The sequence below is a fragment of the Alligator sinensis genome, unplaced genomic scaffold (genome assembly GCF_000455745.1).
Source record: "Alligator sinensis unplaced genomic scaffold, ASM45574v1 scaffold975_1, whole genome shotgun sequence".
NCBI lineage: Eukaryota > Metazoa > Chordata > Crocodylia > Alligatoridae > Alligator > Alligator sinensis.
The window spans coordinates 2,397,169-2,419,807 of NW_005842068.1; the positions used below are offsets into that span (position 1 = coordinate 2,397,169).

Here is a 22,639-nt window from a genome sequence, read left to right on the forward strand (position 1 = left end):
ATGTTAGGTTTGACCTAGAAACCACTACACATAGCCCAAGCAAAAGTCTCTGTTATGTAACTAATGCCCATCTGCAATGATAAGGAGGAGACAGTCTTAGATAAAGGAGGCTTGAAAACAAAAGCAGAATCAGAGGACTAGGGCAAAGAGCTAATTTAAATATTAAAAATCACACCCCTAGGTGGGGAGAAAGTGTGCTAATGAAACATACATGTATGTAAATGAGATACATAGCTAAAACACAGGTATAGAGACATGCTCAGTAAAGAACTCCTTGCGTCACTCCCTTATAACCAATTAGCAAACAAGAATGCTTATGAAGGTCCAATACTCCTGTATAAAAGATGCTTAGAATTGAGAATCTGTGTGCTTGTTACGTGAAATTATTCCGCTTGCACCTTGTATTGCTAGCAATAAATCTTTATACTTTCACCCCTGGTATCTTTATTGGCTTTTGCATACCGGGCACGATCCCAGACTTGAGCTGGGGCTCAACAGCAGGATCTTCTCCCCACCCCCATTATACTTCACCAGCCCCTGCACATGTTTTGTCATAGTCTTCCTGCTCCAACAACACTGAAGCATGTTCAGAGCAAATTTGCAAAGATCAATGACAAAGATCCAAAGATCACTGCTGCAAATAAAGAACAACATTTTTTTTAAAGTTCAGAGCTTGACAAATTCAAATAATTTTGTTTCAAGCCACTATGACGAAGACAAGCTATACATTTAATCTTGAAAGAGTGAAAATAAATTAAAGATGTTTGCTAAAATAAGCAATTGATCACAACAGTACTGCTGATCTGTCTCAAATTTAAGATTGGGTTCAAGAGCCATTTTTTCTCCTGGCCTGACTCTATAGAGCAGGGACGGGCAATTATTTTAAGCGGAGGGCCGCTTACCAAGTTTTGGCAAGCTGTCGAGGGCTGCATGGGTAGCCCCTCCCTTTGACAGGTGCCCTGCCGCCTGGTTGCCATCTTGGGACTGGGAGTCCCACCCCTAACCTCTGACCTTTGCTACTGGAAATCCCTCCCCTTGCCCCTGGAAGTACTCCTTTGGGGAACAGGGTTTGCCATCTTAGGGGAAAAAAAAACAAATTACATACTAAAAATCAAACACCCATAATAATATATTTTAATTTAATTTAAAAAATATTTTTGTCCTGATTTGTGTGCATTTGTGGTGTATATGCAAAAGTGATTGCATACAGGGGGTTGTGGGGATGTGCGTGTGGAGGTATGGATGTGGGAGCCATGTAGTGCAGAGTGGCTGGCGGGCAGGCAGGGAAGTGGGGAAAGCGGCAGGGGAAGTGAGCAGCGTGTAGGGCCTGAACCAATGTCCCAGGGCCAGCACCGGTGGGGCTCAGAGCAGGCCAGTAGTTGTGCAAGGCGTGGGCTGGCAGGGGTCTGTGGAGCCAGGTTGGGCTGCAGCGACAGGGAGAGGGGGGATTCGGCCCAACTCCATACAGCCCTGCTGGCTGGGACCTTGCGATCCTGCCGCCCTGCTCTGGGCCCCGCCAACACTGGCTCCGGGGCACTGGCGCGGGCCTCACGTTCCCACCCACCTGCCGCAGGCTCCCACTCCCCTGCTCACTCCCAGTGCCCCCACCCCAGCCCCATGCAGCCCTGACCCCACGCTCGTCCACAGGGAATGGCCTGGAGCTCAGCATAGGAGAAAAGCAGCCCCCTGCAGTGGCCATGTGAAGCAGCTGCTGAGCAGCACAGAGGTGGCGGTGAAGCAGCTACACTGCAGCCTAGCATGGCGCGAGCTCCGGGTGGGCAACCACAGCAAACAGTGCCCGGTGGCAGAGTGGGGGGACCGCTTTCCTCCATGCCGAGCAGCAGTTTTTGCCCACCTGCTGCTGCCGCAGCAAAACCTGAATGGGCAAGCCCGGAGCCAGTACAGGAACTAGGCTAGCAGCAGTGGCAGGGAACAAATTGGTGCTCAGTGTGGGGAAAAAAGTGGCCGCTCCCCACCTCCCCATGGCCAGTGCCCTGTGCTGCAGCCCCTCAGAGCCCGCGCGAGGCTGCCTCTGCCTGCTCTCCATTGACACCGCTGCCCCCCGGGGCATGAGTGACAGGGCGGAGAAGCAGGACAGCCCCGGGGGAGCCACAGGGATTGGGGCGGGGGGCGTGCTTTTTCCTCACACAGAGCACCAGCTCATTCCTCGTGGGTGAACACGGGCTGCGTAGGGTCAGGACTGCACAGGGGCACAGGGAGTGAGCATGTGTGGGAGCCAGCGGCAGCCGGGCAGGAGCGTGGGACCCGTACCAGTGTCCTGGAGCCAGCACCAGTGGGGCCCAGAGCAGGGCAGCAGGAGCACGGGGTCCCGGCCAGCAGGGGCTCTGTGGAGCCAAGCCGCTTCCCCTCTCCCTGCTGGTGCAGCCCAGCCCAGCTCCACAGACCCCTGCCAGCCCATGACCCACGCTGGGGCCCCGCTGGCGCTGGCCCCAGGACATTGGTGCAGGCCCCACGCTCCCCCTCCCCCTGCCTTCCTGCCCACCTGCTCCTGGCTGCGTGGCCAGACCATGGGGCTCAAAAGGACCTGGCCCGGCCCCGAGGACTGGGGTGATTCCTGTGGTCCTCCCCTGCCTCCCTCCCACCTGTGACAGGGGTCCATCCCCAAGCCTGTCTAACATTGCCCCAACCCTCTGTTTCTGGGCAACCCACCCACCTTTCTTACCTGTCATGCCTTAATAAAACAATAATTATGACATTACTCAGGCAGGAGACTACCCATTTACTACCCCGACACTACAGTTGCTATCCACCACTCCAAACTTCCCTTACATGGTGCTCCACGCCTCACAGATGCTATATAGATGATGACCTGCGCCCTGTGGCGCTGGGGTCTGGTCACCCCCCTGTCACTGCAGCCCCTGGCACTGGGGTCTGTTCACCCCCCTGTCACGGCGCCCCCTATTGCTGGGATATGCGCACTCTGTGTCATGGCGCCCCCTGGAGCTGGGGTCTGCACACCCCATCAGAGCACCTTCCAGCGCTGGGGCTCTGTTCGCCCCCTGGCACTGCACCCTCTGGTGCTCGGGCTCTGCACAATAGTGTGCCCCAGTGAGGCCTCCTCCTCCCCAGTAGCCTCAGGCCAGTCCACTGGATGAAACAACATAAACATGAGCCCCTGGGCTATACCATAATACGAGTCCTACAAGCCTCACTCTGGCTCTTTAAAACCTCAAACTGTTCCTCGAGTATTGAGTACATCCCAGCTCTGGGTACCTTGTAGACTCCTGAAGCCTCATGAGCCATATCACCAGTCTGGCCAGCAGCCACAGCATTCCTGGGCAATTCTGCCACGCAAGAGCTCCCGTCCCCTGGGAGCTCACCAGAGACCTCCCCTGCCACCCTTGGCCCTGGGGTTTATGTGCACCCAGAGCTCTATCTACTTCCTGTCAGCTGACCAGCCTGGGCGGTTGGGCTTTCAACCTCTACCCTCTCAGTACTTAGTGTTCCTAAAGACTCTGGTCTTAAAGGGGCAGCCCTGCCTCCTAGTAACAGGGCTAGGGTTCCCAGTTACACCCCCAGTTCTTACCTGAATTTCCCACGCCAGCACAGCCACAAACAGCCCCACAGTCCCAGGTGGTGGGGCTAGGCAGGCCCTGCTGTTACAGGAGCCTGCCAGGGCTTCTCCTGGGTCCTAGTGCCCCTGGTTCCTGTCATCTTTGACAGGAGCCAGGGGCAGATAAATATTAATTTTCAAAATGTTTAGGGGCACCGTGGGCCAGATAGAATGGCCTGGTGAGCTGGATCCAGCCTGCAGGCCATATTTTGCCCACCCCTGCTATAGAGAATAGTGGGATCTGGGCAATATCACAGATCCCTCTCACAGCATTCATGCCTGGCCACCCATCCTTTCTAATTAGAGAAGGGAGCCCAGACTTGGGTGTAGCCAGGTTACGCCACTTTCTGTGAAGTACTAAGAGTTATACTTTGGAGTTGCACATCTGTCAGTGCCCAAAGGTTCCTTCCATTAGGGAAAAAATGTTTTTTTTCAAAAATACCGTGCAATATTTTTAGTTATCAAATCTGAATCTGATATTTGACAGCAATAAAATATGTTGAAAGATACTGGCTGCAAACAGCCAAAAGGCTGAAACAGTGGCTGATTTTACAAGCTTTCCATCAATGTGAGTGTAGGAACATCTTGGAGCCCTTTACATGAGATTTAAGGGGAAATTTTCATAACACCTAATTGACTTAGGAGAGGAGATGCTGCAGCCATTCAGTGATGTTTGGGCGCTCAAATGCCAAGAAATTTGTATTTAAACTAGAACCAAAAAAGGCCTATTTCATTGTTTGGATACAACCCACAAGTAAAACCAAAATCAGGAGGATTCAAATCTGTACTGGTCTCAACCTCACAATATTAGAAACCATTCCACAGAGCTGAGAGACCTCCCAAATTATTTAAACAGATGTCTTTCAACTGTCTTTCAGACTGGAAACCCAATTCTAATCAGGGAACAACAACATATAGTAACTCAGGTTTGAATTTCAAATGTCCAGGTTATATTTTGTGTGAATAAACCACTTGCTGATAATTATTCAGCAAATTAATTTTGACCAAATTAATTTGATAAGGATTCAGACAGCAAAAAAGGTGGAATTGGATAAGCTCAGCTCTAGTGTTCCGATTTAAGCTTCCAGCTTTGATCCATCTAGTAAATTTCACAGAGCTCCAATTAGAACCATTTATTGTACCATGACCTGAACTGTAATTAGCTGCATACAGTTCCAAATCAAATGGAAAATGAGGGCTAATGGCCATTGATGGGACTAATTTAAACACTGTTCTTCCTTGCAGTTTAATGTCCTGCTGATCCTTTGTGCCAAACCATTTTTAAAATATATAATAAACAAAACGTTTTAAAGAGCCCTTTCTAATCATTTTCACACACACAAAAGCACAGCAGCTACCCTAGTGCTCTTAGAGAATACATTTGGTATGAAAAATTCCCTGTGTTTATTTTAGGCAGGGGGAAGAAGTTATTTTTCCCTTTCTTTCTTTTTACATCACAATAGCATTTTACCATCCATCTCCCCCAGAGCTATGACAGTTATGTTTTAATCACTTCCAAATGCAAACAAAAGCCTGCAATGCCTAATCCAGTCTTGTTCTGAAACTTAGGGAAATAGGCAAAGAGAGATTAAAGCAACCATTTTTATGGAGACAATGAAAATATATTAAGCATCTTTTCTGAGGTGCTTTCCTGCCCCCAAACTCTGTTTTTTACACTACTACCATGAGGCAAAAGGCGGGTACACTGCTAACTACCTCTCTCAACTAACACAAGTGGGAGACCACACAAGTGTGACAAGAGAGGGAACAAGTAGGGAGACTGAAAGTATCCTAGACATATCTACTTTTCTGGCAGACAAGAAAAAAAGAGAAAGAAGTAACATATTATACTAACATATATATGTATATCTAGATAGATAGATAGATAATACGGTGAATAAAAAAAAAAACTCCACGCACTGAACTATAAATCTCACCTTGACCGTAAGCTATTCACTGGTGATTTTTTATTCTAAGAACTGTGGGGCAAACACCAGCTTCCTTTTCTGTGTTTGTACAGCACCTAGCACAATTGGGCTCTGGTCCATGACTGGGGGTCCTGGGCAACTTAATAGCAAACAGCAATAAAAAGTTCAGTTAACCATAAAAATAACAGAACAAAAAGATGACTGCCTCATACTTTCATTTGGTTACTGAAGTACCTTCCCATGTAAGGGATTTAATTCCTTAGCAGCCTCTTAGTTTCACACCAAGGTAGTGCTCAAAATCTTGTCCTGCTATGCTGCTGTACAAATGCCCACCGTCAGTGACATTTGTGTGTAACTAATGAATGTTTAAAAATAAATACGGTTTTCATCTCTCTCTCTTTCTGACAGGACAGCCCATGGTTCCTATACTCTTTGGCTAGGGACAGACATTACACATTAACTGGTTTAAGTGATCAGAAAGTGGTTTAAACCTGTAACAGAACAGATGTTCAGTGCACAGAAACAAGTCTGAAAATGGCTGAAACCAGTTTGAGATAAATATGGTTGAATGTAGTATCAGACATAAATGATTTGGCTCAAACCAGTTTATGCAAAGTCTGTCCCAGACCCCTTCCTGGTTTAACTTAAACCAGAGTCCTCCAGCATCCCAGATGCTTTGCAACCCTAGGCGGGGCTCCCAGCTCCAGCTAGGAGAGCTGGCCCCATCCCTCTTCTCCCTGACTGGAGCTCTGGCAGAGACGGCAGGTATAAGGTCCTGATTCTGTAATTAAAACTAAGCATTTGGATTCCACATGCTTATGAGGCACTGTGGTTCAAGTTTTCACCCTCTCTCTATTTTGGTCATGGGATTTTTTTTTTTAAACTGAAAATAGAACATAGCTAATGGACTAAGACTCAAAAGATCCACTGTAGACCAGACTGTAAGTGTTCCATTTGGCATTAAATTCAACAGCCAAATTCCTATTGCCTTCAACTCACCTGATTTTACCTTGGACTGCATGCATCAAAGAGTGTGCACCGTTCATTTCTTATGACTACTCTGCTTTATAGTAAGTTTTGCCCAAGTTTTTGCAAGCTTACTGAGCTTTGCTATTTACCATCATGAAAATAAAGTTTAAATCCAAAACGTGTTCAAGATGAGAAGTTAAAGAGGATACTTGCACATAGATTTAAGAGAGAAATTAGAAGCCCTCCACCCATGTGGTGATATTCCTACTGCACAAGTATATCAAGAGCTTTGGTTCTTCTCCTATGAATACAAGCACAAAGAAGGGGAGGAGTGGGTATGCAGGGTGGAGGATTCAAAACTGAAACAAGGAAATGCTTTTTCATGCTATGTACAATTACACTGTGGAACCCATTTGAACTCATTGCCACAGGAAGTGCTTGATGCCAAGAGCTTAGCAAGAACCACAAAGGGGTAGGAGGTTTATAATAAAAACAATGTCATGGATGGGAGATAACAAGACTTATGTTCAGAGTATAAGCCACCTCTAAATGTAAAAGACTAGATGAAACCCTATGAGAACATGTTGGGAAGCAAATTAGTTCACATCTGTCTCCTACTCATTTCTTGTTCCCTTCTGTGAAGCTTCAGGTACTGTCTGTTGTATGGCACTTACAACAAAATCATAGAAAAGTAGGGATGGAAGGAACCTCAAGAGGTCATCTAGTCCAGTGGTTCTCAACTTTTAGATTCAAGGCACCCCTCCATAACCTTTGTGAACTGAGTGGCACCCCATTTCAAAAACTCCATTTATTCATTACACTGCTTACCTTCTTGCAGAGGGGTCAGGCAGTGGGGGCAAGGAAGCAGCCAGGCAGGGAAAGCATGCATCTGCCCTTATCTGCTTATCTCCTCACATTTCCTGCAGCACTCTTCAAAGGATCTCGCAGCACCCAAAGGTGCCCTGCCATCCTGGTTGAGAATCACCAATCTAGTCCAGCTTCATGCTCAAGGAAGGATCATCCCTATTCAAGATACCCTATGCAAGTGTTTGTTTAACCCAGGGCTGTCCAGTATATGAGTGACCATCAGTCAAACACCCAATTGCTACCTTCTCTGCCAGACACATTTTCCCATACCACCCCTAGAGGTTGGCAGGAAGTGAAAGATGGAAGAGGGAGGTATAGCCCAGGGCTGTGGGGGAAGGTGGTGGCAACAGCAGCAAAAGCAGGAAATGGAGGGAGGCTGAAAGGACCAGCATCCAGACCCATGAGGGAAAGTGTAAGAAACCAAGAATGCAAGGGTGGCAGAAGCCTATGGGCTACAAGTTAAACACTTATGGGCTACCAGCTGAACAGTCCTAAACTGGTCTAAAAAATTACACAAACAGCCCCGTCATACAATTACCAGGCACAATGCCCCCAAACACCAAGAACATCCTAATCAGGTACAGCAGGGGAATGGGGGCACTGCCATCCCCATGTTGCTGCAAAGACAGAAAGTGGCTGCTAAAAATACACTCAAGAGATCCAAGGAAAAGGACTAAGCCCCTTGCTAAAGGAAAGCAACCCCCCTCCTCCTGAACAGTCCATGTCATTCCACACAGTTCCTATATTACTATGTTTTCCATGATCAGATCTGGCCTGAACGTCACCTCCCCCACATGAAGGTCCAAAAGCAGCCCTCCTCTGCCTTACAGAAATGGGGAGGGGCACTGCTGGGATTCCAAAATGAAAGTTTGTGCAGAGCTCTTTAGCAATGGCAGAATTTCAAACTGAAAAATACTATTTTTCGTCTACTTTGTCTCTGATCTTTCATCTCTTCACTCTCTTTTCTCAAAACCTGATAAACTTCCCAAAATTGTTTCCCCCAGTACCATAGTTGCTGGGAGCCTGATCTTTTATGTTGAGGGGAACAGCATTAACATCGCTGATAGATTCAAGCTAAACTTTCCCCCACACTTCACTATTAAGAAGGATAAGATTGCTGCCTTCATCTTCTCCCCTTTTCTACCTTAGGTGCTTTTCTCATCTCTAGTGCTGTTGGCCTCATTTCCACCAACCCTGTCCTTGTAAGTGACTTCACTATCCAGGACATCCTTTTCAGTCATACCTCTAACAAATCCCTAGTTTTGCAAAAGATTATATAAAGCAAGTTAAAGATACTTACACAAAAATAAACAAAAGGTAAGTGTCTGTGTCCTACCTTAATCAGTTCCTTGAACTTGGGATCTTCTTTGGAGTTGGGGTCGATCATAGTGCGTTCCTCATTCTCCTCTGCCCATTTAGAAGGAGAAGCGTTAGTTAGAGCCATGTCATGTGTACACTGCCAAGAACACCACAAGACTGTTATTTATAAGCCAGTCTCAAAGCTGATTAAGAAATGGCATAGTCTAGTCATTGTCCTACTGAGGGGACTATCCAGTGATCAAAGTGTGAGGCATTCTTTAGCGATACACTGACTGTTTCATTGCCCTAACTTCCCTAAACAAAGGTTGCCTAAACTGACTTTTCGCAGGTCACACTGCTTAGTGTATCAGACTGTAATGGGCACATCATGTGGGGTCCTTGAAGGCAGTAACCATGTCTCTCTCCCTATAGGGCTGAAGATGTTCTTCAGTCATCAATAAGAATCAATATGACCAGATTAAACTAGTCTGAAGAGCCCTGCAAACTCAGTGCACTGCCTTCTATCAATAGAGGGAATGTGATATTAGGATCATTCTCCATTCTCCTGCCAACTGCATTTTTCATATTCTGGTTCCAAAATTTCTAACTGGTAAGAACTGTGCTTATGCTGCCTCTACTGCCCATAAAACTTAGTCAACAGCTCCAGCAGAATCACTAAGGAAATGGACTAGGAATTAAATCAAATTAATCTGTGAATCGGGCAAATGCCCTGGGCATTCTCAGAGGTGTCCCTTCTATTGCCAAGGGGCTGAAAGGTGGACAATACTGAAAAATGCTGTTTTTCTTTTTGCCTCCAAAGACCAACAGGACAGGTGCTACTTAGGGCAAATGAAAGAGAATAAACAAAAAGGAAGGAGAAAACAAAACACACAGACAGAATAGGAAGTGGCATGGTACATGCTGAAGAGAGCAAGGGAGACACAAAATGGGAAGTCAAATGTGGCAAAACACAGTTAGAAGGCACAGGTTGGGGCAGACCTAGTAAGGCAATGTATCAGAACTGGGAACCAGCTTTAGTTCCCTCTGAGCAGCGTTAACACTGCAGCCTCTTGGCAAGGGAGTATGTACAGTGTGCGTCTCTGAAGAATGTCCAGGGTCAATAGAAAGTAAACTCTTAGCAGACTGTGGGGGCAGACCTAACTTGTGCTTTTCAACAACAACTGAAGAACAGAAAGCAGCAGTGGAGAGAGGTGAAACACTGAAAGGGAAAATCAAAAAAAAAAAGGAGGAAAAAAAAGGCAAACAAAAAATAAAGGAAGCAAAGAAAAGTAAGGGCAGAGAGAAAATTGGGAATGAACAAGTTAATTTTAGATGGGATACCTGTATTTGAGATTTCAGCTGCTAAGCCAACACTTTGTCAGATTAGCAACCAAAAGAACTCAAACAAAGCTTGTTGATATCTTTTAATCTGCTCCAAATGGACATATACATGCTCATGCACGCAATTCTACCTGAGACAGAGATAGGAAAATACAAGGGGTTTGGTGGGTCAACTCTGATACTGAGTTTTAAATCCTAATGCTCAAGTTCCAACAACAAACGCCTCAGCTTCTCCCCTTTTCTCACATTAACCTCTTTTGTTGCTCAAGTGACAGATATGATCTAGTTCAGAAGTTTCCATAACTTTCATCCAGGACACAGGATTTAGTCTGTCAATTTAAGCAGCCAAGCCTGTTTGGGGTGCCTTGATGTGCAAATGAAACAGGACTGAGTATCTCCCAGCACTTAGTAGGATTTTAGAGTTGGCCACTTGAATGGCAGTATCATGATCACAAAAAGAAATGCTGATGGGCTGCCACCCAGCTGGTGTATATATGAAACTGTGCAATCAATTCAGGGTTCTTAAACCTACCTAAGTTTCTGGTTAAGGGCTCTAAAGGATATATCAGCCGCACAAACCTCCTGAGATCAGAAAACTCTTGCAATTTTTTTCCACAAACCTAGAGAGGCAGTTTCTCATTCTTTAGTTTTTCAGTTCTTTTTGGCACTCTACTTCCTCATGGGATGAGTCAAGCTGTACAGCACTAAATTACACCCAGTCCACACACAGAAGCTGAAATCTGGTAGAGAGGACTTCCCCATGCAAGTGCACCACCCCTGTTTCAGAGAACCCTGACCTAGATCAGCTAGTGATCATGCTTTTCCCATGAGGGTCACAATGAAGTGGCTCCTCAAGCCTCTGAAATCCTTCTCGGGCCCTCTTACGCCCCTTTTAAATTGATCATAAGTGCGTAGAAGGGCTCAGTTTTGGCTCTACATACAAAAGTCTGATGGGATACTTGGTTTGCTTGAGTATCTATTTTCAGGGGGGAATGCACGGGATAGGATCAAAACTTTAGAGATCAAGGCATGAGAGCAACCAGACAGAATCAGACCAATCTTCTATCTAAACTATAGAGGTGCACTGATATATCAGTCCATATTGGATCTGCACCAATAAAATGAAAATTGATTCATAGATTCATAGATGTTAGGGCCGGAAGGGACCTCAACAGATCATCGAGTCCGACCCCCAAATAATTGATATTATCAGCAATCAGCTTTTTTTGGCCAGTGTAAACGATAACGTCACTGATAAATGCCGTGTGCATGCATGCAGCTACAGCATGCATATGGCCAGGAATGCAGGCCGGCAGCTTAGAGAGCAGTGTCTAGCCAGTAAGTCTGTTGGGGGGAAGGGACGTGGGGATGGGGGGGAAGGGTGTGGGGGGAGCAGATCAAGACCCCCACAGTGAGGAAAGCAGTGGGATAGGGGCAGGCACTGCCCAGCCAGGGTGGGGCAGGGTGCGGGACGGAGCTGTGGGTGGCTCGTCTGGGAGGTGGGGAGGAAGGATGGCTCTTCGCTGCTGTCCACACTCCCAGGGGTGGCATGGGGGACATGTGCCCCCCAGTTTTGTGCACAGGGTGAGGGGGGGCTGCCTGCTTCAGGGTCAGGGCCAGGGGCTGTGCTGGCCTCTTCCTGTCCCAGCACTGCTGCTGCCTGCTCCACCCCAAGTCTAGCCCCAGCCCAGCCCACCCACTGGGAAGACAGCACAGTCCCTGGCTCCAAGCCTGCAGCAGGCAGACCGCCCAAGCACAAATCTGGGGGAGGCACATGCCCCCCATGCCTCCCCCAGGCTGTACGCAGCAGCGGGGAGCTGCCCCACCTCCAACCCCTCCATGCTCTGTGGACAAGCCGCCTGCGGCTCCATCCCACCCTGCCCCAGTTGGGCAGTGTCTGCCCCTGCCCCACCCCACTCCTTCCCTCACTGTGGGGGGCCTCAGCCTGCCCCCCCACGGCCTTTCCCTTCCCCGTGCTCCTGACCCCCCCAGTCTTACTATCCAGATGCTGCTCTCCAGGCTGCTGGGCTGCATGTCAGCTATCGGATCAGTATCAGCCGATATGGCTGGTTAATAATCAGCCATCAGTATCAGCCAAAAAAATCTTTATTGTTGGTGCACCCCTACTAATCTAGTATCCAGCCTCTCAAAACAGTTAGTATTAGAAGCATCTGAGGAAGGAGTTACATTTCCAAAATGGCCAATGATTGAACAGCATATCTACAAGCTAAGTTTCTTCTTCAGTCAGCCCAGCCAATGCCTCATTCTTTTGCCCAGAAGAGTGAAAATGTTTAGTTCTGATTTCTTTCCCTGTGGATTTTCTCAGCCTCCATATAATCAACTCATCAACTGAGCAAAGATTATTTGCTTCAGCAGTGTTCTGCTACTGCACTCCACAGGTTAAATTATAGATTGTTAAGAAGGCTGAATACAATTTACTTTTATAAGTTTTAAAATGTGTGGCCCGCCTCATTGTCTTCATGTTCTAAGATAAACAGAACATTTTAGTTTTACCTCTTCTATGATGTCTGTTATTTGTATACCTCTACTCTGGACTTTTCTTTTTATTTTATTTTAGGATAAAGAAATGCAATAAAAATTGTGAAGCATTCAGAAATTAAAAGTTATATGGGTCAGATCATTCTAAAAGGCAGGCACTCTTTTCTCATTCTTTACACATCCCTGTTTATTGACCACAGCTGCACAAATGAGAAAGTGATGTTCTTCTCTCCCTAACAATCCAGTGGAAAAGTCAACTCTCTTGTAAGCTTCTAACATCCTTGTGTGGTAGTTCACTGCTGTTTAAATTTCCTGTCATCACTTCTAATTTGTCTCTTACATCTATGTGCAACAGTTCATACTCACTTAAATTGAGTTCAATTGACTGGATTTCTTTTCACCACTTATGCACACACTGGGCACGTCCAGACCAGCACGACCATGAAGTATGTGGCACCGCAAACATGCCTGCAGTGCCACATACCACACAGTCAGGCATTCTCCACACTGCAAAGGCGCACTGCCCATGTGTGCGCTGCTCCAGGGGGGGTTTTTTGACCTCTGAATATCCACAGGTCAAAAAAACTCACAGAAGAAAAAACGAAGCAGCATACGCACAAGCAGCGTGTGCTTCTGAAAAACGGAACCAGGCCACCTAGAGCCGTGCTGTGGCTGCCAGTCAGGCTCCACCCAGCAAGATCACCACTGCTGCAGCCCCAGGAGGCCACCAGGACCCCAGATAAGGCTGCTGGGGCCAGCCCAGTGCTGCCCCCAGCCTCCCCTACCACTCCTAGGGTAACTTGTCACACACCTAAGCACAGGCATTTCCCAGGAACAAGTAGCTGTGGCACAAGGTGCGCTGCTGCTACTTGCCCCCAGGGAACCAAACATGCGTGCTCATCTGGTTGCAGCCACTGGGGTCATACTGACCCCTATTTTCAAACACTAGCCTCCAGCAGTAGCAATACTGTACCTAATAAAGTATCTTCAGGATGAATGTCAATGGTGCTGGGAGACATTGGGGCATTGATGGCATTTTTCCCCTCTTCCTGCAGGTCACTCACTGAAGAGAAAGAAACAGAGACTTTAGTGAAAACAGTTTGTATATTTATATAATTTTTACCTACAATAATAGAAGAAAATCTCTACAAGACCCATTTCTAAAGGAGTTCATAGTTTATGCAAACAGGAATTGCAGATGCAGAAAACAAACAAACAAAAACATCAATAAAACAAACTCAGCCAGTATGCTTTCATGGAAACCCAGGGCTGAAAGGGACCTCAATGGGTGTCACAAGTGACATGAGTAGCTTCATCTATGGCATGTGGCAGACTGGGGAGGGGACAGCACAGCACAATGACAGGGCAGAAAACAATGCATCAAAATTGGGCAGGAAGCACAGGAGGGAAGCAGAAAACAGAGCAGCAGGTGGTACAGGGAAATGGGATCAGAGTGGCATTTGGGGAAGGGTGAGGGGCTAATTTGTGGCATGCCTGCCAGAATGGTTGGCCCCCGCTGCTCTAGTGAGTCCAAGACTCCTGCACAGAAGCAGGCTGAGCTATTCCAATATTATCCCTATCAAATGTTTAGCCAACCTCTGTAATCCAACCCCTTTATCATTGACTTCATTGTTTACCTCTGGATCTTCTCCAGTTTCACTACACCTTACCTAAAATGCAGGCCCAGAACTGTGCACCTTACTCCAGCTAAAGCATGGAGTAATCTGCCAATTTGATCAGAAAACCTAATTCTGGCATCCAATTCACTAATGAAACAGCACTGAACCCAGCATTGACCCCTATGAACCCTATCTGAAACCTATTTCTGTGACAGGAATCATTTTTAGTTCCTTATTCTGCAAAATCATAAAGCTAACTATCTGCATAAGTTATTTTGCAGTACATTCAAGTCTAAAAATAACTTGCAAATTCCCATTGACCAGGCCAGGAAGTGCAGGCCCTCTCTCTGTTGCTGAGGTATATTCTTTATATGAATCTCCTTAGTCACATAGCTGTGCATGGAGTAGATGGGCAAACAAAACAGTGATGTCCTTTTGTGGCAACTATAACTGCCTTTTCAACTATAGAGCCCCAAAGATTAAGTGTGACTAGAACCAATCAAAATCTCAAAACAGCACAAGAAAGACTCATGAAATAAACAAGATTTTCTACTGATGTTATAAAGAGCGATCCAGTATCATCAACTCAACCCAAATCTGGAAGTTACAAACAGAAGCTCAAATCCCAAGCCCCCCACTGTATTATGATCTTGGCCAAGTTGCTCAGTGACTCAGTGTTACATTTTAGCCAAAATTATGGAACTGACATCAGAATACTGAGCTTCCTCTCCCCAGTACTAGTTGGAAAAATCCTTTAGTGTCTGTACACAACTCCTAAAAAAATAAAAAGAAAAGATCTGTAAATGATACTGTCATGGACTCATAAGCACTCTGAAGTTCACAGGGATGGTAAGATCAACAACTTCAGTTAAAGGAGAAGATATATTTGAAGAAAGGGGAAACTGTACCAGGGAAAGGGGAAACTCTGTCATTTTGGTAACCTATGCCTACTCAACATGGTGTTTTGTCCGCCCACAGTAGTGGTCAGAACATACAGAAGTTGAGAAGACTGCTGCAGCCTTGGCTAATGGTTGGATCTTCTAACTCAAGCAATAGAATTGATGGTTTCAAGATTCAGAGATGCAAGTTTCTATTCCTGACTCATTCCTACAACAACTTACCTTGAAGCACAATTACCCTGCCCTGAGCTGAACTGGTGAATTGCTCCAAAACCCAAGTTATATCTTTACACACCTTGAATTTTGGTCAGCCTCCCTTGCTACTGTCATTTTCAGTTTTCAGGTCCCTCTGCACATCATGATCATGGCAGAGTGCAAAAATTCAACTTTGAAACTATAAGGGGGGGGGGGGGGGGGAGGAATTGGCCCTCGGGGTATTTCAGGCTCAGAATCATCATGGAGCAAAACAAGGAGTTCCACATAAATTGGGAAATGACCCAGGCTAGTCCGTTTCCGAGAAAAAAGCTTAGCTCCCCAGAATTGGATCACTCCTCCCCTTCCGCAGAGTAAAATCAACCCATGCTCCATCTATTTCTATGCATACTGCACAGACTCAAGAGCACTCCCAGCACTCTTCACATCCCCTTCTCTATATAGAAAGAAAAGTAACAAAAAGGAGTCTAATGCCCTAAACAAAAACACGATATACCTCTGCTCAACAACTTACAGGCATCCAAAATGTTTAGAATGGTTAACATGTTTCTTCCTGATACTTCCAAGATGTGAGCTTCAAGATGTGGTTTATAGCTGGATATCAAGCATGTATAGTATCCCTCAGCGTAAAATATTCATCTTATATTTCTGTCTCACATTTTGAGGCCCTATGGCATACGAACCACATTAAAAAGGTGGACAGACAATTTCACCAAGGCTAAAGATACAAGCTGTTAAGACTGTTATAACTGTAAGATTCTTTAATGATCCCAATGTAACAACATTGCTTCAAATGTAACCTTTCAATGAGTGTCAACTCTTGGGTGATTTAGCTAACTAGTATGGCTACAGGATTATGCAGGCATAACAGATTACAACAGCTGACATGTTCCTGAACAGTGGCTCTCGTTCCTTTTTAAAGTGGTTAAAAGGTACAGTTGTCCAGTCCCAAACTGGCTTTCCAGATTTAACATGCTAAAACAGGCATCAGCAAAACCACTGGATCTGACCTGCAGACCTTAGGCTTTAGCAGCAGAGGGCTGCAAGGTGCAGGTGCTCTCCTCATGCCACTAGTGGGACAAGTGCTGTCTATGTACCGTGGAGACAAGTGGCAGTGGTGGCTGGATCCTACCACCCGCCTGTCTGCTACCTCTGACGTGCAGTGGGCCATTCTAGCCTACAGCCAGAAAGGGTACCCTAACCCTTTGCTAGAAGCACATCATCTGCCACTAAGGTCAATCTTGCTTGCAGAAAGCATGCAATGTAGAAAGGGGGCAGCAGAAGATCTTTTCTTGAGCATGGAATTCAATGTGTGCATTTTAGGTTTTAACCTTATCAATATAAATTTAAGGAAAATATATTGAGGATTACTTGATTTATACGTATATTCATACATAAATAACAATGTGCATTAATTCACACACACACAAATATATATATGTTTAGAAAACCCTCTAAACATAATCAGGGAATAGAAACATCATAAGTTATACTGAACTTGTTTTCATAGCAGGGCATCACCCTTCCTTCATCTGAACACTGCCAGTCTAGGCCTCAGGCCTCCTAATCCTTCCTTTCGCTAATATTCCCACTTCCTTCTTAATGTAAGGACTATGCATGCAATAAGGGAATACTTTCAAGTAATGTTTTGAGGGATCCTGACAATAAAAGCAAAGACTCTGAAAGCTGCCTAGAATCTGGATACTTGATTCCCATTCAAAGCATATCTCTTTTAAAAACCCAAGCCAAATTTACTAGCTGTTTGTGCCTGAAATTTCACCTTCCTTATTAGCATTTACATCACCATGGTAAATGATGCTCAAAAGTCCTCTGCCAGGAGCAGGACCTGTGGAACCACAGAAAAGTGGTCCCTTGCCAGGAGCAGGGCCCTGGCAGGAGCAGGTCCCCTGCCAGGAGCAAGTCCCCTGCCAGGAGCAGGGTCTGTGCAACCACAGAAAAGTATCAGCCCTGAGAGCTTAATGGGGACTTCCCTGGGAGCTCTGTTAATAAATACTAATCACCAACGTGCATTTTAAAACAAGATAAATTTTAAATGTGGCTTAGTCCCAAGAGTTCAATGTTAAAGGCAACACCGATCGAGTAGATAAGGAAGTGGTCATTAAACCAAACAAAAAAACTAAACAAAAACCCCCAAGAAGAATTTTTAATGGATAGATCTCCCTGTTTATCCATGAACTGTTTAACTCAAAAAAAGTTAAGGTGAAATTAAAAAAAAAAGATAATTCTCCCCACAAACACTCATGCACAATTCCTTTTTGCACACAGGGCTGAAAACACACATTTGCTCTTAAAATCCAGTTTGTTAAGCCAAGTCCACAAGAGCAAAAGATTCTACCCTATATCTAAAGGAAAGAAGCAAGAGTCTAATGAGAGGAAAGTAAAGCTCCTTTCAGTAAAGCAGGCTTTAAAAGCCCATGACAGAGTGCCTTGGTTACAGAAACCCAGAGGCTCACAGCCAGGACTACTCCACACAGGGAGCCTAGAAACACATTTTGCACTTGAATTCTTTCCTACCTCCTTTTTTACGTTTTTGACAAAGCAGCCCTGCCATTCTGGATCCCTTCAGCACACAGTAGTCTGTAGCATGCTCCTGCAGCCCAAATGTTAAAGACAGGCAGCCTGGACAAGGGACTGGCATGCCTAGCTATCAAACCTGGGTTAATTTGGTCTTGGTGACAGGGAGAGGCAGCAAAAACCGCAGGGACTGTGTATGTGGATGTGTTGGGAGAGCAGGAAAAAACAGGAGGGGGAGGAAAACAAGGTCTCTGTCTGGTAGCCTGAAATCTGAGAAGGATGATCTCCTATAAGCAGATTCAAATCGTTTTCTGCCTTACTGTGAACTGGGAAGCTAGAAGCCTAGTCACACTGACCGCTGAGAGGGCAACAGGATGCACAGGATTTTCCAAAGGCAGCATTTTGGAAAGTGCTATCAAGTCATCTTCACCCCACCAGCCAAAACACAATCAAGTGAGAATTTTGCCTTGTTAAATGGAAAACTCAAGTGAAGAAGGAATGAGACCTATTCAAAAGGCACTTGATCAGGTCTGCAGGCAAAGGCTTATTATTAGCAAGACTTTCTATTTCCTTGTGCTGCTATGACTGCTTTGAGGTTTAAGCTCCAGGTATACTGTAACATTCTGCATGCCACAGCTTCTGAAAATAGGAAGCTGTCCCTTGACAGCAGACAAAAACGAAGCTACAAAGTTCAAAGCAGGATCATTCACAGGTCTAGTGCAAATCCTCAAGCATTTGTCTGGGTATTCTCAGTGCTGCATGAACACAAAATAAGTACTCACAGCTTTTGTTCTAAGGAGTATGTAAATTTTTTCTTCTCCTGTATTCACTCAGCTCTGTTAATTAGATATAGAAACAGAAGCAAGAGCAGAAAAAATAACTCATAACACTCAGGGAAAAAAGCTGAACTAATAAATGTGCAGATGGAGACAGCAATGAAAACAAATTATGGTAGAGCAAGATATATAATTCTGTAAAGAACCCTTTTTTAAAAAAGGCCCACAAAAATGACTTACCTGAAACAGTCTGGCAAGCCCCCCTGCAACTCCAAGAGTTTACCAGGATAATTATCCTGGAAACACTTCAACTCCTCCCTATACCAGTGGAGATGCAGCTTGTATTAGCAAAAGACGACTTTTGCTATTGTGACTTGTACCAGTTCCTCATACAGAATAAGCTATAGGTTAGGGAGAGACATTGTACATAAACTGGTTTAAGTGATCAGAAAGTGGTTTAAACCTGTAACAGAACATATGCTTAGTGCACAGAAACCAGTCTGAAAATGGCTGAAACCGGTTTAAGATAAACATGGTTGAATGTAGTATCAGACTTAATTGACTTGGCTCAAACCAGTTGACAACCAACAGACAATGTCCCAGACCTCTTCGTGGTTTAACTTAAACCAGAGTCCCCCAGCATCCCAGATGCACTGCAGCCCTGGGCTGGGCCGTCTGCTCAAGAGCAGGGCTGGCTCCTCCTTCTTCCTGGCTTCCCCCTGCCCTCCTCCCCACCAGCACAGCCAGCAGCCAGCACGTGGTATGCTAGCTAATGCTGAGAGGTGTCTGTGTAAGGCAGACAGGACAGTGTCCACTTAGGGCTTTTTGAAACTAATCAACAGACCAGCTGGTAATGTCCCTCCATTCCTTCCTTGGAAAAGGTCCTTTAAGAAGAGTTTGAACTAATGAGAGAGGCTTTTGTTTTCTTAATGGGCTGCTAAATGCTCTGTTATCAACTCCCTGCTGTGCTGGCTCCCTCCCTGGTCAGAAGCAGCATCCCCTCCCTCAGCTCAGGACTGTGGAAGGAAAGGGAGTATAACTGAGGATACACCAGGGTCCTGCTGCAGAGCTGCGGTACTTCTGTATGCCTAAACTACAGAGCTATTTCAGCTAAACGTTAAGGCTAAGCGCAGACATTAGGGAGTATTAGGAGGAGGTTAAATCTCCACTGGGAGATGTAGGAGAGGCACGACCCATGAGTGGGGGTAGGTGTGACCTGCAGATGGGGTGGGGGAGCAGGCATGACTCATGGGTGGGGTGGGCAGGGCGGGCAAGACCTGTAGGTGAGGTGGGTGCAGCAGGCATGACCCGGGGTGGGGTGGTGGGGCAGACATGACCCACAGGTGGGGAACCTACATCCCCATCCCTCCTGCCCCTCCCCCCACCAGAACTTACTTTCTCAGCTCCAGTGAACACTGATAAAAGCAGGCGCACCCAGAGTGGCTTGTAGGATGGAAGTTAAGAGGGCTGGCTGGTCAGGGGGCAGCAAAGGGCTGGGGACAAAAATAGCCCCATGCAGAAAGGAGTGGAAGGGATGAAAAGAACAGGCCCAGAGCTGGGGCCAGCGGGGAAAGTGGACAGAAGTTTCATGCACCGGTTTCACCTATAATGAATAAATCAGATACTACATAGATCCAGGTCTATCTTAAACTAGGTTCTGCAATTATTAGACCGGTTTGTGCGCATGGAACTTCCGTACAGTTAAAGGCTGACTGCCAGTCCCTGAGACTGGGTCTGTAAGTGTAAGGTCAGCACCAGGACAAGATGAGTTTAAATCAGGCGGTCATTTTGAACTTAACCTCCCCAAATGTCTGTACTTACCCTAAGAGTGAATCAAGCCCCAGCTAGAAGGCAGGCATCCATTTCTAGCATGCCATGTATTTAGCAGAATTCACAGATTCATTAGAACCTGACAAGGCTGTGGCGAGTGCTTCTGCTATAGCCATTACAGCAGTTGGAACAACCTGAAAAAATTGGTAAGTTCCCCTGTGATTTGGGGTAACCCAAATCACTAACCATGGGGTAAGTGAAGGAGAGGATTTGCATTGCATCAGCTGGTCCATTGTAACCACCTATGTATCTGCTCTTATCCCATGCTAATAAGTGAAAAGTGGAATAAGCTGCTCTGTTTCCTTTCATTTACTTTGTGGTAAATGCTTACACACACCATGGAGAAGTTGTATTCCTGTCAATAACCTGTTAGTGTACTCATAGGCAAAATAAGGCCATGGGCCAGATCTATCCTGCCAACTGACTGTATCCAGCCCACAGCTGACCTGCAGTGGTCAATATGAGGTCAAGCCCTCCCCAATTCCACCTGGGGCAGCCTATGCTGTGCTCCCATCCACACCTGCCAGTCCTAGCCCCAGCCAGCATGCACAGCTTCCCAGTGGGGCATCTCCTGGTGCAGCTACAGCCACACTGGTGCTGCTCCGCTCTCCCTGCCTCCAGCACCTCCTCCTCTTCCTGACCTTGCTGTGACACTTCTGACAGGAAGGAAGCTGCAGCAAGGTGGCTCCTGCCCCCAGTTCCAGATGCCTTCCTCCTACTCAGTTGCCTGGGGCCAATTGGGTGAAAGGTGGCCAGGAGCTGGAGGTGGAGTCCTGCATGCTAGGGCAGGAGCCTCCCAGCTGCAGCTTCCCCCTGCCCAAAGTGGTGCAGCAGAGGCAGGAGAAGGAGGAGCTGCTGGAGGCAGGTGGAACCAAGCAGTATCCAGGTGGCTGCAGACACACTGGGAGCAGCCCCACTGGGAAGCTGTATGCGCTGGTTGGGGCTGATGGGTGCAGGTGGGAGCAAGATACGGGCTGCCCCATGTGGGAGCAGGCAAGGCTCAGCACTGTGCAGAGCACCAAGGGGGCAGCCACGGTGCAGATAGGGGTGAGGGTCCACACCTGCACCACCTGGGCATGCTCTCCTGCACACATCCCTTGGGTCTACCTTGAGTCCCATGGGAATTCAAAGACTGCCTGAACCACTTTTAAAAATGGGACAAAAGCACCTTAAAAATTTACTCCCAATCCACATAGACAAGCTACAGGGATCCACCTGTACAGATCCAATTCCAGAACTAGGCCTTATGCCTTTTTTAGAGTCTAGCCATGAGTTGACCAAACCAAACAAAACCCCTTGCACTTTCTTTTGAGGGGAAAATGTATCAGTTTTGTCAACCCCAAACATATAAAAACCGTGAGTCAGGCACTCCAAAATAATGAGCACTTCTCCTTTTGGAGTCTTCTCAATATACCATAATTATATTTTTGGGCATTTCTCAGCAACAGTAAAGGCTATGAACATTTTTAACATGGTTAATTGAATATCTATGCCGGGGTGGCCAGAGTTACTCACCCTGGGAGCCACATCTTATCCTCTGCAGAAGATGGAGAGTGGGAGGAGGGAGGGTACTGAGCGACCTGGAGCCGCTTCAGCTCCCTCAGGGTTAGCAGCGCAGCTGCAGCCTGGCACCTGAGCTGGCAATCCCAGGAGAAGTGGGCAGGGCTTCAGCCAATTTTCAGCAAGCCACACATGCCAGCAAGCCGCATACTTGGCCACCTGTGAGCTATGCTAACACTTGATTCCATCAGAAGGGATAAAAGATCTCCAAACAGCATGAGACTTACAATAAAATCATGAGGTGACAACACTTAAGATCACCAACTGTTTAGCCCCCTAGACCCTTTTCTAGTCTGGTGCTTACTAATACAACATATTGGGGTTTAACAACCTAACAAAAGGAAAATCAAAGGTAACATTAAAAAGCAGCAACGAGAAGTCCTCAAAGCCCTGGAAATACTTTGGAAACTCCCTTAAACCACTGAACCACAAGGCATTCTCAAGCCTGTAAAGTACCTGAAGACACCTTTCTGTCAACCACCAGTGAAGGACTCGTGGCAATGGCACCTAGAAGATGCTAGCAATGTTCAAATCCTATCCATCAGTGTCCAAGGAGCACTGGCAGTCAGCATGGTCACCATGGCAGCAGTGAACTGGCCTGGCCTTGCAAACTAATATAGTATACACACTCTGTTTATATGTCATACTGAACAGGTTATATGCAATAGTAAGCTGTGTTGCTGGAGGCATCTTAAGTGCAAGTAGGTGACTGCTTCAAGCTCACAGGAAT

At 46.3% G+C, this 22,639-nt stretch overlaps 1 protein-coding gene across 2 annotated transcripts in view; it reads right to left on the reverse strand.

Annotated features, from left to right (window-relative positions):
* PARVB (parvin beta) overlaps positions 1–22,639 on the reverse strand; it is a 130,713-nt gene that overhangs the window by 71,764 nt on the left and 36,310 nt on the right. Inside the window, exons 1-3 of one of the 2 annotated variants that reach the window (XM_025204095.1) lie at positions 15,723–15,743; positions 13,451–13,540; positions 8,675–8,745 (exon numbers count right to left, since the gene is read on the reverse strand). In XM_025204095.1, the coding sequence (XP_025059880.1) occupies positions 8,675–8,745; positions 13,451–13,496 (117 nt within the window). In that variant the 5' untranslated portion in view covers positions 13,497–13,540; positions 15,723–15,743. Of the gene's footprint in view, positions 1–8,674; positions 8,746–13,450; positions 13,541–15,722; positions 15,744–22,639 lie in introns of those variants that run through there. The other variant, XM_006023581.3, reaches the window with a different exon arrangement.